Below are 13921 nucleotides of genomic sequence, written 5' to 3'. Positions count from 1 at the left end.
GGAGCCTATCAGAGGCGCGGGGGTGTGGCCTGCGGCCGGGCTGGTCAAGTTGCCGTGGCGCGGAGAAGTCTGCAAAACAAGAGGCTGAGGATTGCGTTAGCGATAAACCAGTTCTCGCCGGCGCCCGGGGGAGGAAGCCGCTCCGTGGGACCGGGCCGCTCCACGCGACTCTGAGGAAACCTCGCACCAGGCAAGAATCCCTGCGGCCGCTCCGGGCTCGGGGCCTGTTCTCCCCGCTCCGCCGAGCCTCGTGTGGGGTCTGGGCGCGGCGGCTCGGGCCAGCGGAGTTGGGGTGAGGGCCGGGCGGGCGGGCGGCGCCCCAGGCCGGGCCGGGGGCCTCTGAAGGCGGGTCGCGAGGGAGCGGGGCAGTGGGCGAGGCTCGCGGCGCCGACGCCGCCGGGGGACGTTCGGGCGCGGCGGGGCCGGGGGCGGCGCGGGCCGCGGCGGGGGGCGCGGGCGCGCGGTTTGGGCGGGAAGCCGCCGACCCTCGGCTTTCTCCGCCCAGGTGGGCGCCGCTCCGTCACCATGGGCAAAGGAGACCCCAACAAGCCGAGGGGCAAGATGTCCTCGTACGCCTTCTTCGTGCAGACCTGCCGGGAAGAGCACAAGAAGAAACACCCGGACTCCTCGGTCAATTTCGCCGAGTTCTCCAAGAAATGTTCCGAGAGATGGAAGGTGAGAGCGGAATTCGGGCAGAGCTCAGGTTTTTTGGGTTGTGTGTTTTCAGGTGTGTGCTTGGCTGGGGCGGTGAGAAGGCCAGGTGAAGTTTCAACTCTCCTGCCCGGATGAGTCACCGAAATATTTTGTTGGGAGTTTTAGACAGACAGCTTTAGGATTTTACGTAAGGCTGAAAGGGTAGAGTTGTTGACTCAGAAGTGTGGTCCTTAGAGATCTCGTTTTTCTTTGGCTGGCCCTAGTTTACAGTTAAGCCGCAAAATTTACTCCTCATTTTTTGCCCATAGACCATGTCTGCAAAGGAGAAGTCGAAGTTTGAAGATATGGCAAAAAGTGACAAAGCTCGCTATGACAGGGAGATGAAAAATTATGTTCCTCCCAAAGGTGATAAGAAAGGCAAGAAAAAGGATCCCAATGCTCCTAAGAGACCACCGTAAGTTTATTTTAGAATTAACCAGACTGCCTCTTGGATTTTTTTATTTTGGATTATTAACTCTGTTGTCTCCTTTCAGATCTGCCTTCTTCCTGTTTTGCTCTGAACATCGCCCAAAGATCAAAAGTGAACACCCAGGCCTATCCATTGGGGATACTGCAAAAAAATTGGGTGAAATGTGGTCTGAACAGTCAGCCAAAGATAAACAGCCATATGAACAGAAAGCGGCTAAGCTAAAGGAGAAGTATGAAAAGGTACGTTGTCTTACCTTTTTAAAACAGGTTATATTTGGGTAGATAATTTCTAAAGATGTGAGTTACAAGTAAATATGAACTGTTGAAAGTTGGGAATTTTAGGTAATCTTACATTAATGATTGTCAGTTATGAAAAGGCATGAGACTTGTGTACTTAAGCTACTTAAGTTAATTGACGCCTACTTTCTTTTGACTGAAATCAGTGTAGAACTGCCAAATTCCTATATATGCACTCATCTTTATATAAGTCTGCTTAAAAATATAAAGGGCCAAATATATTTTATGTAGATGTATCTAACAAGTGATGTTGGCAAGGGAATGTGTGAGATAAAGTGGATATTTGGTAGTGAAAGTCTAGGGAACACATACTTTAAAAACGGAGGTGGACTCCTACCTGTTGTTTTAGATAGCTACCTAGGGTTATTGATCAATTATTCTAAGTTGTTTACAACTAAGTGGTTTTTTTTGCAGCATTGAGTAATGATTCCGGATGCTGATTTTAGTATTTTGACAATATTTCAGGATATTGCTGCATACCGTGCTAAGGGCAAAAGTGAAGCAGGAAAGAAGGGCCCTGGCAGGCCAGCAGGCTCAAAGAAGAAGAGTGAACCAGAAGATGAAGAGGAGGAGGAAGAAGAGGAGGAGGAGGAAGAGGAAGAAGAGGATGAAGATGAAGAATAAATGGCTGTCCTGTAATATGTGTGGAGTGTGTGTGTGTGCGCTCAGGCAATTGTTTTGCTAAGAATGTGAATTCAAGTGCAGCTCAACATTAGCTTCAGTATAAAAACTGTACAGATTTTTGTATAGTTGATAAATTCTTTGTAGAGAAAATACTTTTTTAAGAAATGCAGACTGTAGCTTTTTGGAGGGCTACTACATACAGTTAGATTTTAAAGCTTCTGATGTTGAATGTTCCTAAATATTTAATGGTTTAATTTCTTGTGTATGGTAGCACAGCATACTGGTAGAAATTAGCTTCAATAGTAAATTTTGTTTTTTTTAGGATGTTGCATTTTGTGTTTTTTTAAAAAAAATTTGTAATAAAATTATGTATATTATTTCTGTTGTGTTTGTCTTAATATACTAAATTAATTTTCCCTTGAAAAGACAAAACTTAGGGATTCTGGCCATGTCAGCTTTTTGAAATTTCTGCCTTCGTTACTTAAACATAGTTAAATTAATAAAATGGTTTATTAAAGAGATCTAAAAAAGAAAACCAAATATGCCCCTATTCTTATTTATAAGTATTTTATAAAATCTTCTGGAACCTAATGTGCTTTATGAATTAATGTGCTTTTACAAAATGATTGTTATGATTGACATTTCTGTTTATTAACTTGTCCTTTTTTTTTTTTTTTTTTTTTAGTACTAGGTACTGAACCCAGGGGCAGACTAGTCTGCCTCTGAGCTATATCTCCAACCCTATTTTATTTTTTGTTTTGAAACAGGTTCTCACTAATTTACAAAGGGCCTTGCTGAGGCTGGCTGCAAACCTGTGATCCTCCTGTCTCTGCCTCCTAAGTACTGGGATTACAGGCATGTGTCACTATGTCTGGCTCTTAAAAAAAAAAAATTTTACACATGGAAAATGTATATGAGGAAGAGTAGGTTGGAAAATCCTTAAGGTACACAATTTATAAGAAGATGACTAGTAAAAAGACTTTTCTGTTGATATATTGGACTAGTTCAAGATAGGATACCAGAGTAGGTTTTGAGGAATATGTTTTTTTAAATGCTTGGCTTTAAGCTTTAGAATTTTGAGTAACTAGCCCATGGGAAATACTTGAGATGGCTATAATCTAGTAAAATTTCATTTGAATTTATATTTACAGGAGAAGGCATTTAGGAATACTTGTTCAAGGGAACAATTGCTTATTTAAAGGGTATTAGTGAGTTAAATATCTTGAGACTAAATGCTTACAGAGAGAACTCACTGAAGATTTTATTGTTAAACTAGACAATGTTGATTACCTGTCAGGTTTTAAAATGAAAGTCAGTGTTTTAAGCCTTGGGAGCCTTGATCTCTCCTGTTTAATACTTGGCAAGGATTAATTCATTGTTTGATATTACTATTAGATAATTAGAGCAAATAGATAGGATCTTTAAGCATTTCTAAGATTTCTTTGTACTTATTATACATTAAAATTTGGGGCTTTCCCTGATAACTAGTTTTTAGTATTTTCTGGTGTTAGCTGACTATATTAAGACATTTGGGGTGATCTGTTTTAAATACCCAGATTGGGAGATCCCAGTTCCCTGGCCACACCAAATGCTAGAAATAGGAACTGCTGCTTTCTCCCCTTTTTTGTAATATGGGGTCAGTAACTTACTTTAGCTTTATAATGGTTAAGTGAAAATGTTAAGGGTGAAATACATATAGTACCTGATGCATAGAAGAGATGTTAATAGATAAAGTTGCTAAAATAGAAAAAGATAATTTCCTTAACTTGAAGTATGAGGCCATTCTTTTGGGTTCTTGTCAGGTATCTTTTTGGGAGTCTTTGTGACATTCATTCTGTTCACTATTTTGTTTCACCCATTCTTTTAATCAAGAGCTGCTCAGCACTTGAGGTGGGTCTGTCTTGGCTCATGTTTGATGCAAAAATTTCAAATTCTGAACAACAAACCTGCAAGTTGTCAGTACAGGACTAGGTGACTTAAGTGAGTGGATGTGTCGGAAAGTATTGAAATGAGGGATAAGAATTGGATACTATACCAGACTAGCCATTACTTCTAGGCATGTTTATGAAAACTTTAGAAATAGTTCCTATGTATAATACCTAAAAGAATTTATACTGGATAGTTTATATTCTTCCCAGCTACCTTGGTTATATTAATTCCCAGCTATCTTTTCTCCCAGATTATTACCCTACTGATATTCCTAGTAATGTAATGACTTTCTTTCCAAGAAAGGTCAGCATTAGTCTGTATTACACAAATGTAAGGTTATGTATACGCAGTTCATTTCAGAGGATAGTTCTTAGTGTATCAACTGCCTTGTTTGTGTATGTGTGTCCTGGGGATTTAACTGAGCTACACCCCAGCCCTTATTTTGAAAAAAGGTCTCACTAAGTTGCCTAGGCTGATCTCAAAACCTGTGCTCCTCCTGTCCAAGCCTCCCAAGTGCTAGGATTATAAGTGCATCACTGTGCCCATCTCTGCCACATTCTTTTAAATAGCTATTTGCGTAGTATCCCACTGAATAGCTCATAATAAAGCTAATTCTGATAATTCTTTTTATGAGCAGTGTTACTGTGACTATCATGTTAAAATAGTCCTAGAAGGATTAGCCAGGTCAAAGGACATGCATATTTTAAAATTATGCTAGGAGCTTGTTCTTGTGCTTTAACTTATTGAAGCGTGCTAACATTGCTACAAGAACATGTACTAAATGTACCGAACAGCAGTGAATGTTTGGCAGTGCCTTTTTCCTCATTTCATCAACATAATTCTCAAACTTTAGTTTTTGTAATTCTGAAACAAAAACATGGTTTTGTTGGGAATACTTGTAATTTCAGTACTTTGGCGCTAAGACAGGAGAATTGCAGGTTCAAGACCAGCTTCAGCAATTTAGCAAGACTCAGCAGCTTAGTGAGACTTTAAAAAAAGGGGGGGGGGCTGAGGGTGGCTCAGAGGTAGAATACTCCTGGTTCAATCTCCAAGCACCATAAAACAAAAACACAGTTTATTATGTTTACATTTATGTCATTGTTTTCTTTTTTTCTTTTTTGGTGGTACTGGGGTTCCTGGAAACCCTTCTACCGGGCTACACTCCCAGACCTATTTTTATACTTTTTAATTTGAAAACGGGGTCTCTTAAGCCAACCTGCACGATCCTCCTGTTTCTGCCTCCCAAGCACGGGGATTACAAGCGTGTGCCAACACACCCGACTATGTCATTTCTTTCCTGTGCTCGTTTATCTCATTGGTCTTTATTAATAATTTGTGGGAGCTAAAGAAAATGTGGGATACTAAAGAAAATGATACTTTGTAAGATGTAAATATTTTTACTTTTTAAAATGCTTTTTTATGTAGATATTATTGTAGTCGTGTATCAGTTTTTCATGGCTTTGACTTTCTAATTCAGTGATTATAAAAACAGTTTCTATTTAAAAAAAATATTTGATTCTCCTGGAATTTATTTTGGAGAAAAGACTGAGATCAAGGCTCCAATTAATTTTTCTCCCGGTGTCAGCCACTAGCCACTACTGTTGGTCTTTTTTTTTTTTTTTTTTTGAGGGTCTGGGGATGGAACCCAGGGGCATTCAACCTCCGAGCTACACCCCTTGCCCTGTTTTTTTTTTTTTTTTTTTTTTTTTTTTTAACTCTATTTTGAAACGGAGTCTTATTAAGTTGTGGAGGGCCTCACTAAGTAGCTGAGGCTGTCTGCAATTCGCAATCCTCTGGTCTCAGCCTCCTAATTGCTGGGATTACAAGTGTGCGCCACCACACCCTGCTTGGTCTTTTGAATCTAAAATCAGGGCACTGGATTAAGAGATTCTAAGGTCCCTTACACATCAAAGGACTCACTGCAAACTTGGTTAATTGGGGACTGTATGCTTTTGAGAAATACTTTTACCATTCATTCATTCATTTGTTCATTTATTTTTGTGGCACTGGGGATTGAACCCAGAGGCATTCTACCTCTGATCTACGCCCCCAGCCCTATTGTTTGTCCTTCATTTTTAAACAGGGTTTCACTAATTTGCCGAGGGTTTCACTAAGTAGCTAAAGGCTAGCTTTGAACCTGTGATCCTATCTCAGTCTCCCAAGTACTAGGATTACAAGCATGCACCACCACACTTGGGTATTTTTGCCTTTTAACAGCATCATTTATTTTAAGTAGCAAATTATAAGCTTATCAGTATAAATATGGCATCTTAAATCTGACTTTCCCTTACTACATATTTCGTTAAAAATTATTTTATTTCTTGGGGATAGCACAAAGAAAGCTAAAGGATCTGTTAAGGTACTGTGTAAGATCTAGTCTACTTTAACTGAAGTTTAATATCTCTCTAGAGCCGGGCGTGGTGACGCACGCTTGTAAGCCCCGCGCTTGGGAGGCTGAGGCAGGAGGATCACTGTGGGTTCGAAGCCAGCCTCAGCTACTTAGTGAGGCTTTCAGCAACTTAGTGAGACCCTGTTTCCAAATAAAATATTTTAAAAAATGTCTGGGAGTATAGGCCGGAGGTAGAAAGCCTATGGGTTCCACCCCCAGTACCACCAAAAAATATCTCTAGAAATATGTTCTTTTTGGATTAGTTCATGAGATTCTCAGTGGAGATGATGGCATTTTAAAGAAGTAGGATACTTATTGACAGGAAATGCAAAGACCTATCAAGGCTACACAGGGAAAAGGGTTAAGTGTGGAGTAAGGAGCATACAAGAAGGCTGAGTACAATGAAATTTTATGGTACTCTAGTGCCAGAAACAACGTCCTGTGTATATTTATAAGCATACAGATGCCAGGATAAAAGGGATACCCATGATTTAGCTCAGTCCTGTCAGAAATGTGGATCTAGGATTCTTAGATCTCCCAAATTTTCAAGTGGAACCAGAAACCTATATTTTTAAAGTTAAATCTGAATTTTACTATTAGCAACAGATTTTAATTTTGCGATCAGAAAAACAACCAACCACATCACTGCAAAGATTCTGCCCACAGATCACCAGTTTGCTTCTGCTGTATATTAGTGTTATTAGCTTCTTATGCTGCAGCAAAATTAAATAGAGACTTTGTGTCTGAGGCTTCAATGGACCTTCTTTGTGCCCCGGGGTCTTTTTTATATCTTAGGGAGCCTCACTGTTGGTATTACATTGATATAATAGTGACTTAGGAACACAATTACTTTTCACATTAAAAGGGAAAAAAACTAACAATATACAGCATTAAATTTTAGAATTGGAAATGGCCTTTATGTCATCTAGACAAGTCTCTTCACTAAGACACTCTTCACTAAATCACTTTGGACAACATCCCAGGTAAAGTAAAAGATAGTAAAACACTATAATTCCCTCATTTATGTTTTGTTTTTTCCTCGGGTCGGGATGGAACCCAGGGGCATTTGACCTCCGAGCTACACCCCCGGCCCTATTTTTTATTCTTTATTTTGAGACAGGGTCTAAGTTGCAGAGGGCATCACTAAGTAGCTAAGGGTATCCATGAACCATGATCCTCCAGTCTCAGCCTCCCAAATGCTGGGATTACAAGCGTGGGCCACCACACCCAGCTTATGTATTATTTGGTTTTCCACATTTGTCCAAAAGTGGATGAGATGGTTTATGCAAAGAATAATAAAATATAAATATACAAAGAAAAATATGAAAAACAGTAAGGTGGTGAGAAGCTTAGACTTGGGAATCAGTTTGAAAAGAGCTCTGCTTACAGATTTGATAATAGCAGACAGGTTATATAATCTCTGTTTTCTCAGTGAGATTAAAATTTTTTTGAGGATTAAAAGAGGTAATGTTTTGGACATCCTAGCAGCAAGAAAGAATAAATGCATTATTGTTAGCTAAAAATATATGCAATATATGTATGTTAATATAGATGCTAGAGTATCAGATTCAGTTCTTAGATTCTTGATATTTGAGGTGGATAGGAAAAAATAAATACATAGAAAACACGTGTTCTTTAGGAAATATTTTCCCCAATACCAAATAGAAATTATTGTCACAGGGTTCTGAGAATATCAAGTACAGGAGTTAAGGAATATCTTTACCTCTAGTATGAAATTTTCAAATTTGGACAATTTATTTAATCTATTATTTTATAAATTTGCAATTTACTGTATATTTAATTTTAGTCACTTTTGATATTTATAAAATTACTGAATGAAGCACTTCAGAAAGTGCCTTTTTCGCTTAACACTGGATTGCTAAGACTGTGTGTGTGTGTGTGTGTGTGTGTGTGTGTGTGTGTGTGTGTTACTAGGGATTGAACCCTTCCATCCCCAGAGGCATTCTACCTCTGAGCTACACCTCCAGCCCTATTTTTTTATTTTTTTTTTAACTATTTTTTTTGTATGGTAACAGGGATGGAATTCAGGGGCATTCTACTTCTGAGCTACACCCCCAGCCATTTTTTTAGTCTTTTATTTTTGAAACAGGGTCTCAGTAAGTTGCAAAGGGCCTCACTATGTAGCTGAGGCTGTCCGAGAACCTGCAATCCTGTCTCAGCCTCCCAAGTACTGGGATTACAACCATGCGCTACCACACCTGGCTTTTACTAAGACTTTTTATAACCAATTAATTCATGTTCACCACTAAGTAATGTTTCCATTATACCAGAATTCATCCATTTCCCTATTGGTGGGCATTTAGGTTGTTCTTGGGCTTTTGTTTTTTGCAAATGGTGATGTTATCACAATTCCTGTATAGATCCCCTGACATACCAGTAGATTCATCTCTACTAACCTGCCTGGAAAATTCCAGCTGTCTCAGCCCCAAATTCCTACTCTGCCTCAGCTCAGCAGTATCAGCACTCTTGAGCTCCATTCATTTTACCATAGTTGAAAAAGTTTTCCCAGGAAGACATGGTGGACCTGGGTCTTACCTTCTGTATTTCCCTTTTAAGTAATCTGCTTTGCTTGTTACCCACTTCCTGAAAACAGTTGGCAGAATAAGTCTAACACTACTTTTTATTCTCTATTTTGAAACAGTTTCATTAAATAGCTGAGGCTGGCCAAATGTGATCCTCCTGTCTCAGTCTCCCAAGTATTGGGATTACAAATGTGTGCCACCACGCCTGGCCAGTCTAATACCAATTACCATGCCATAGACAGACATTTTATAATATTTAGTTTTGTTTTGGACATTAAATCCCTAATACAGCTGGAATGTATTTACTCACATTAAAAGCCCAGGTGAAATTTCATTTAAAGATAATTTAAAAGGCACACTATTGTAGACATCATTCATGATGGTACTTAATTATATCCAAGGGTTGAATTAGACCATTGGAAACTACTTTCTACTTTTGTTACATATGAATGGTGTAAGGCAGAAAGAGCAATTTTATCCCTTTTGTTAACTGCTTCAGTTCATTTCCAGTTTAACTTCAGGGCTTCTTTTTTTTTCTTTTTTTCTTTTTTTTTTTTTTTTTTTTTTTTTTTTTGTGGTACCAGGAGTGGAACTCAGAGGCTTTTCTACCTTCGAGCTATATTCCCAGGCCTATTTTATACTTTATTTGGAAACAGGATCTCACCAAAGTTGCTGAGGGCCTCACTAAGTAGCTGAGGGTGACTTTGAACCCGTGCAATCCTCCTGTCTCGGCCTCCCAAACACTGGGATTACAAGCGTACACCACCACGCCCGGCAGGGCTTCATTTTTTAACATAACATAAGTAAGGGTAGTGATAATCTGACATATGAAACACATGCATACCCACATATAACCTTGATAGGAGTCTGCAGTGTAGCCATCTTATTCTTCTGATTAGACAGATTTTAAAATTTGAAGCCAGATAATATTTTGACATTTATATTACCTTGACTATGTGCCAGGAACACTTTATGTAACTTTTATATATGTTAACTCGGTACTTCCGGGAAGATGGCAATGGAGAAAAGTGGGGCTTACAAGCCCTGCTAACAACCAATCTCTATTACCACAAAATCAGCACCTTTCATAGCCGGAAAAAACCATCAGCAGAGAAACAAAAAATGTAATTACAAGGGACAGAGAAAAAGAGGGCTGGAAAAACGAGACACCAGAAAGAAACCAGACCGCAGTGCTGTAGCCGGAGCCGCAGTGCGAAGCGGCAGGTGCCATTTTCCCTTGCAGCACCAGGTTCCAGAGAGGAGGGGGACTCAGAACGGAGCTCAGAGCCAGAGAGGAGATACGCCGGCCTCACGGCCAAGGATGCGACAGTAGCACCTTACTGCCGGCGGCAGCGGCGAGCTCACCGGACGGCACCAGACCAACGCACTCAACAGCCCACCAGGCTCCAGAAAGGAGCAGCGGACAGCAAGCCGAGGTGAGCCGCTGCGGATCAGCTGGGAGGAATTCGGCAGATTTCTCGGCGCAGGGAGCATCTAAAGCTCCCAGAGGCTGGCCTCAGCACACCCTGCAGGGACTCAGAGCAGAGCTCAAAAACAGAAAAGAAATATGCCAGCCTCACGGCCGAGGGCATAGCAGCGGTGCCATATTGCCACCGGCGGCAGCAGCAGCGAATTCACCGAGTCCACCACAGCTCCATCTGCACACTCAACAACAGTGAGTTGAGTGGCCCCTAGAGGAGAAATCCCAGTACTGTACTCCCAGGGACTTGACCCAGTGGGGGAGTGGCGGTGGCAAAGATATCACACCATAGGAGAACACCTAACCTGGCACCCCGCCATAGTCTAAAGCAGCCTTGATTGACTCCCTGGGTCTGAGACTCTGCGATACAACCCAGTAAAGGAGTAGTGGGGACCGAGATACCACAGACTCGAGATCCAGAGCACCTTAAGCGAAGTCGTAGTGACCCAAAGGAAGAACCCAGAGAAGGTACAAACTTCCTAAATCATGGGAAAGAGGAATAACACTGGAGCAATGAATGCCCACAACCCCACAACATCAGAACCCAATAAAACAAGAATGCAGAGATTTCTAGAAGATCAAATCAGGAAAATAACTGTAGAAATAATAGAGGTGTTTCGAAAAGAATTCAGAGAGAGTCAAAAAGAGATAAAGGATGCAATTAATGGAGTAAAGGCCTCAAAGTACAAACAACCGATTAGACCACATGGAGAATAGAATTTTGTTCTTAGAAGATGATCATTCCAAAAATGAACGCATAGTTTCTAATCTAGAAAAAAATATCCGACAGCAGGAATCTGACATTGAAGAAATATGGGCCCATTTTAAGAGAGCTAACCTAAGAATAATTGGAATAGAGGAGGGAAAAGAAGGTGATACCAAAGGGATCAGCAATCTCTTCAAGGAAGTAATAGCAGAAAATTTTCCAAACAGAGCAAGAGGTCGATACACAGGTCCAGGAAATTTGTAGAACTCCCTTTAAACAGGATCAGAGAAGAGGATCCCCACACCACATAATTGTCAAAATGACCAATGTGGAAGCCAAGCAGAGAATCTTAAAGGCAACAAAAACAAAGGGCCAAGTGACATTCAGAGGCAAACCAATTAGAATCACTCCAGACTTCCCAAAACAAGTCATGAGAGCCAGAAGGGCTTGGAGTAACATATTCCAAACTCTGAAAGAAAACAACTTTCAGCCAAAAATTTCCTACCCAGCAAAACTTTCTATCAAATTAGATGGGGAAATAAGAAGCTTCCACGACAAACAGAAACTGAAGAAATTTATGTCTTCAAAACCAGCGCTAGAGAAAATACTCAAAGAGATTAACTACAAAGAAGAAATAGGTAACACACACCAGAACCAGAGAAACAAGATTTTCCATCCAACAGACAACTAAGATTGGTTATCTGTGGAGATTCATTACTTATGTTAGTCTTTTACCTATCTCTAAAATGTATTGTTTGCTTTTAATGTTGCTAATATTTAGGATTTCTAGTTGGAATATTAATATACCTTCAGATATAGCATTTGGAAATATTTTATCCCATTCTTTCAGTAACTTTTAACTCTGTTTACATTGTCTTTGGATATACAATATTTTTTTATTTTTTAGGGAGTTTGTTTACCCTTTTGTTGCCTGTGCCATTGAAATCATATCCAAGAAATCAGTGCCAATTTCAATGTTGTGGTTTTATGGCCCAGATTTTCTTCTAAAAGTTTATAGTCTTAAGATTTATATTTAGGTCTTTTATCTATTTTGAGTTAATATTTGTATATGGTGTTAGGTAAGGGTCCAATTTTATTCTTTTTCATGTAATTATTATTTTTCAACAATATTTAGTTAAAAGATTAGTATTTCCTCCACCAAATGTTCGTGGAAACCTTGTCAAAAATAACTTGACAATATATGGAAGAATTTATCTCTAGGCTTTTATTTAACTCCAATGGTTTATATATCTGCCTTTAGAACAGTACTACACTGTTTCAATTATTGTAGCTTTATATGGTTTGAAATCAGAAAATATACATATTCTAGCTTTGTTCTTCTTCAAGATTGTTTTGGGTATCTAGAGTCCATATTCCATATCAGGATAGATTTTTTCTGAAAAATAAATAAACGTATGATAGTTTCACCTAAAAAAAAAGAAAAAAATATTCTCTGGTAAGAAAGAAAGCGAAAAGAAATATTGAAAGGTTATCGTTAAGTCATCAAAAGCTTGGTATCAGACAAATGAAACTGTTATGTGAGATTATCATTGTTAATATTGGATAAATTGCTATAATACTAGATGTCAACCACTAAGCCAAGCATGGGAAGGAGGGATGGGGAGGGAACAGGGTGGGGATCGGGTGAGGGCTAACTGGGTGATGTGTGCATGTATGTCTACAAAAGTATTATCTTTATACCATTATGATGTATGAATACAGTGCACCATTAAAAAAAGGAAAAAAAAGAAGCCCAGGTGAATAAAAAATTAATATTCATGGTCTGTTGTGTCTCAAAACACACTTTTTCTGTGTTTCAGAAATAAAGAAAATCTGTCTTTTTTTTTTTTTAAATATATGTTAACTTGTTTAATCCTAATAACAGCTCTAGAAAATGGGCACTACTAGGCCGGGCGTGGTGGCGCACGCTTGTAATCCCCGTGCTTGGGAGGCAGAGACAGGAGGATCGCGCAGATTCGAAGCCAGCCGCGCGCGCTGGCTTAGGAGACCCTGTTTCCAAATAAAAATGTAAAAATAGGTCTGGGAGTGTAGCCCAGAGGTAGAAGGGCTTCCAGTAACCCCAGTACCACAAAAAAAAAAAAAAAAAGAAAAAAGAAAAAGAAAAAGAAAAAGAAAAAAAAAGAAAATGGGCACTACTATTTTCTCCATTTTATAAATGAACAAACTGTGGTACAGAAGTAAAATAACTCATCACACTCACACAGATAACTGGAATGGAAAAGGGATTCTAATACAATATTCAGACTTTGGAGCTCACATACTCTCATTCAGATGAGCAGAATGTGACATCATCCCATTATAAAAATTAAAGAGCACCCTACTGCAGTTCTGCTCAGATGGAATCCCAGGCCTGCTTCACTCAGAAAACTGAAACCTACTAACCTCAATTATGGCATCTCAAAATCTTAAATTGCATGATAATTATTGAATTTCGAAAAAGTCCTTTCTTAGCCGGGCGTGGTGGTGTATGCTTGTAATCCCCGCGCTTGGGAGGCTGAGACAGGTGGATTGCACAGGTTCAAAGCCAGCCTCAGCTACTTAGTGAGACTTTCAGCAACTTAGTGAGACCCTGTTTGTAAATAAAATTCAAAGTAGGTTTGGGAGTATAGCCCGGAGGTAGAAAGCCCCTGGGTCCCACCCCCAGTACCACCAAAAAACAAAACAAAACAAAACAAACCCAGAAAAAGTCCTTTCTTACACATCCAATTCCAGGGATAATTGACATGTCTGAATGGTTTCCCAGAGAAACCATTCAGACATGTCCATTTTCCTACATCAAATGATTGTAATGAATATTATTTTTTTAGCGC

At 39.6% G+C, this 13921-nt stretch overlaps 1 protein-coding gene across 1 annotated transcript; it reads left to right on the top strand.

Annotated features, from left to right (window-relative positions):
• Positions 1-522: 522 nt before the first annotated feature.
• HMGB2 (high mobility group box 2) lies at positions 523-2043 on the top strand (the record flags this gene model as incomplete). The annotated part of the gene is made up of 4 exons (XM_080709754.1): positions 523-675; positions 963-1108; positions 1188-1362; positions 1885-2043. The coding sequence occupies exons 1-4, from the start codon at positions 526-528 to the stop codon at positions 2041-2043; spliced, it is 630 nt and encodes a 209-aa protein (XP_080565880.1). The 5' UTR covers positions 523-525.
• Between the last annotated feature and the right edge of the window lie 11878 nt (positions 2044-13921).

The sequence above is a fragment of the Muscardinus avellanarius genome (genome assembly GCF_963383645.1).
Source record: "Muscardinus avellanarius genome assembly, chromosome: 14".
Taxonomy (NCBI): domain Eukaryota; kingdom Metazoa; phylum Chordata; class Mammalia; order Rodentia; family Gliridae; genus Muscardinus; species Muscardinus avellanarius.
The sequence above is the reverse complement of the archived record's forward strand: the minus strand, read 5'-3'. Positions and strand labels throughout refer to the sequence as shown.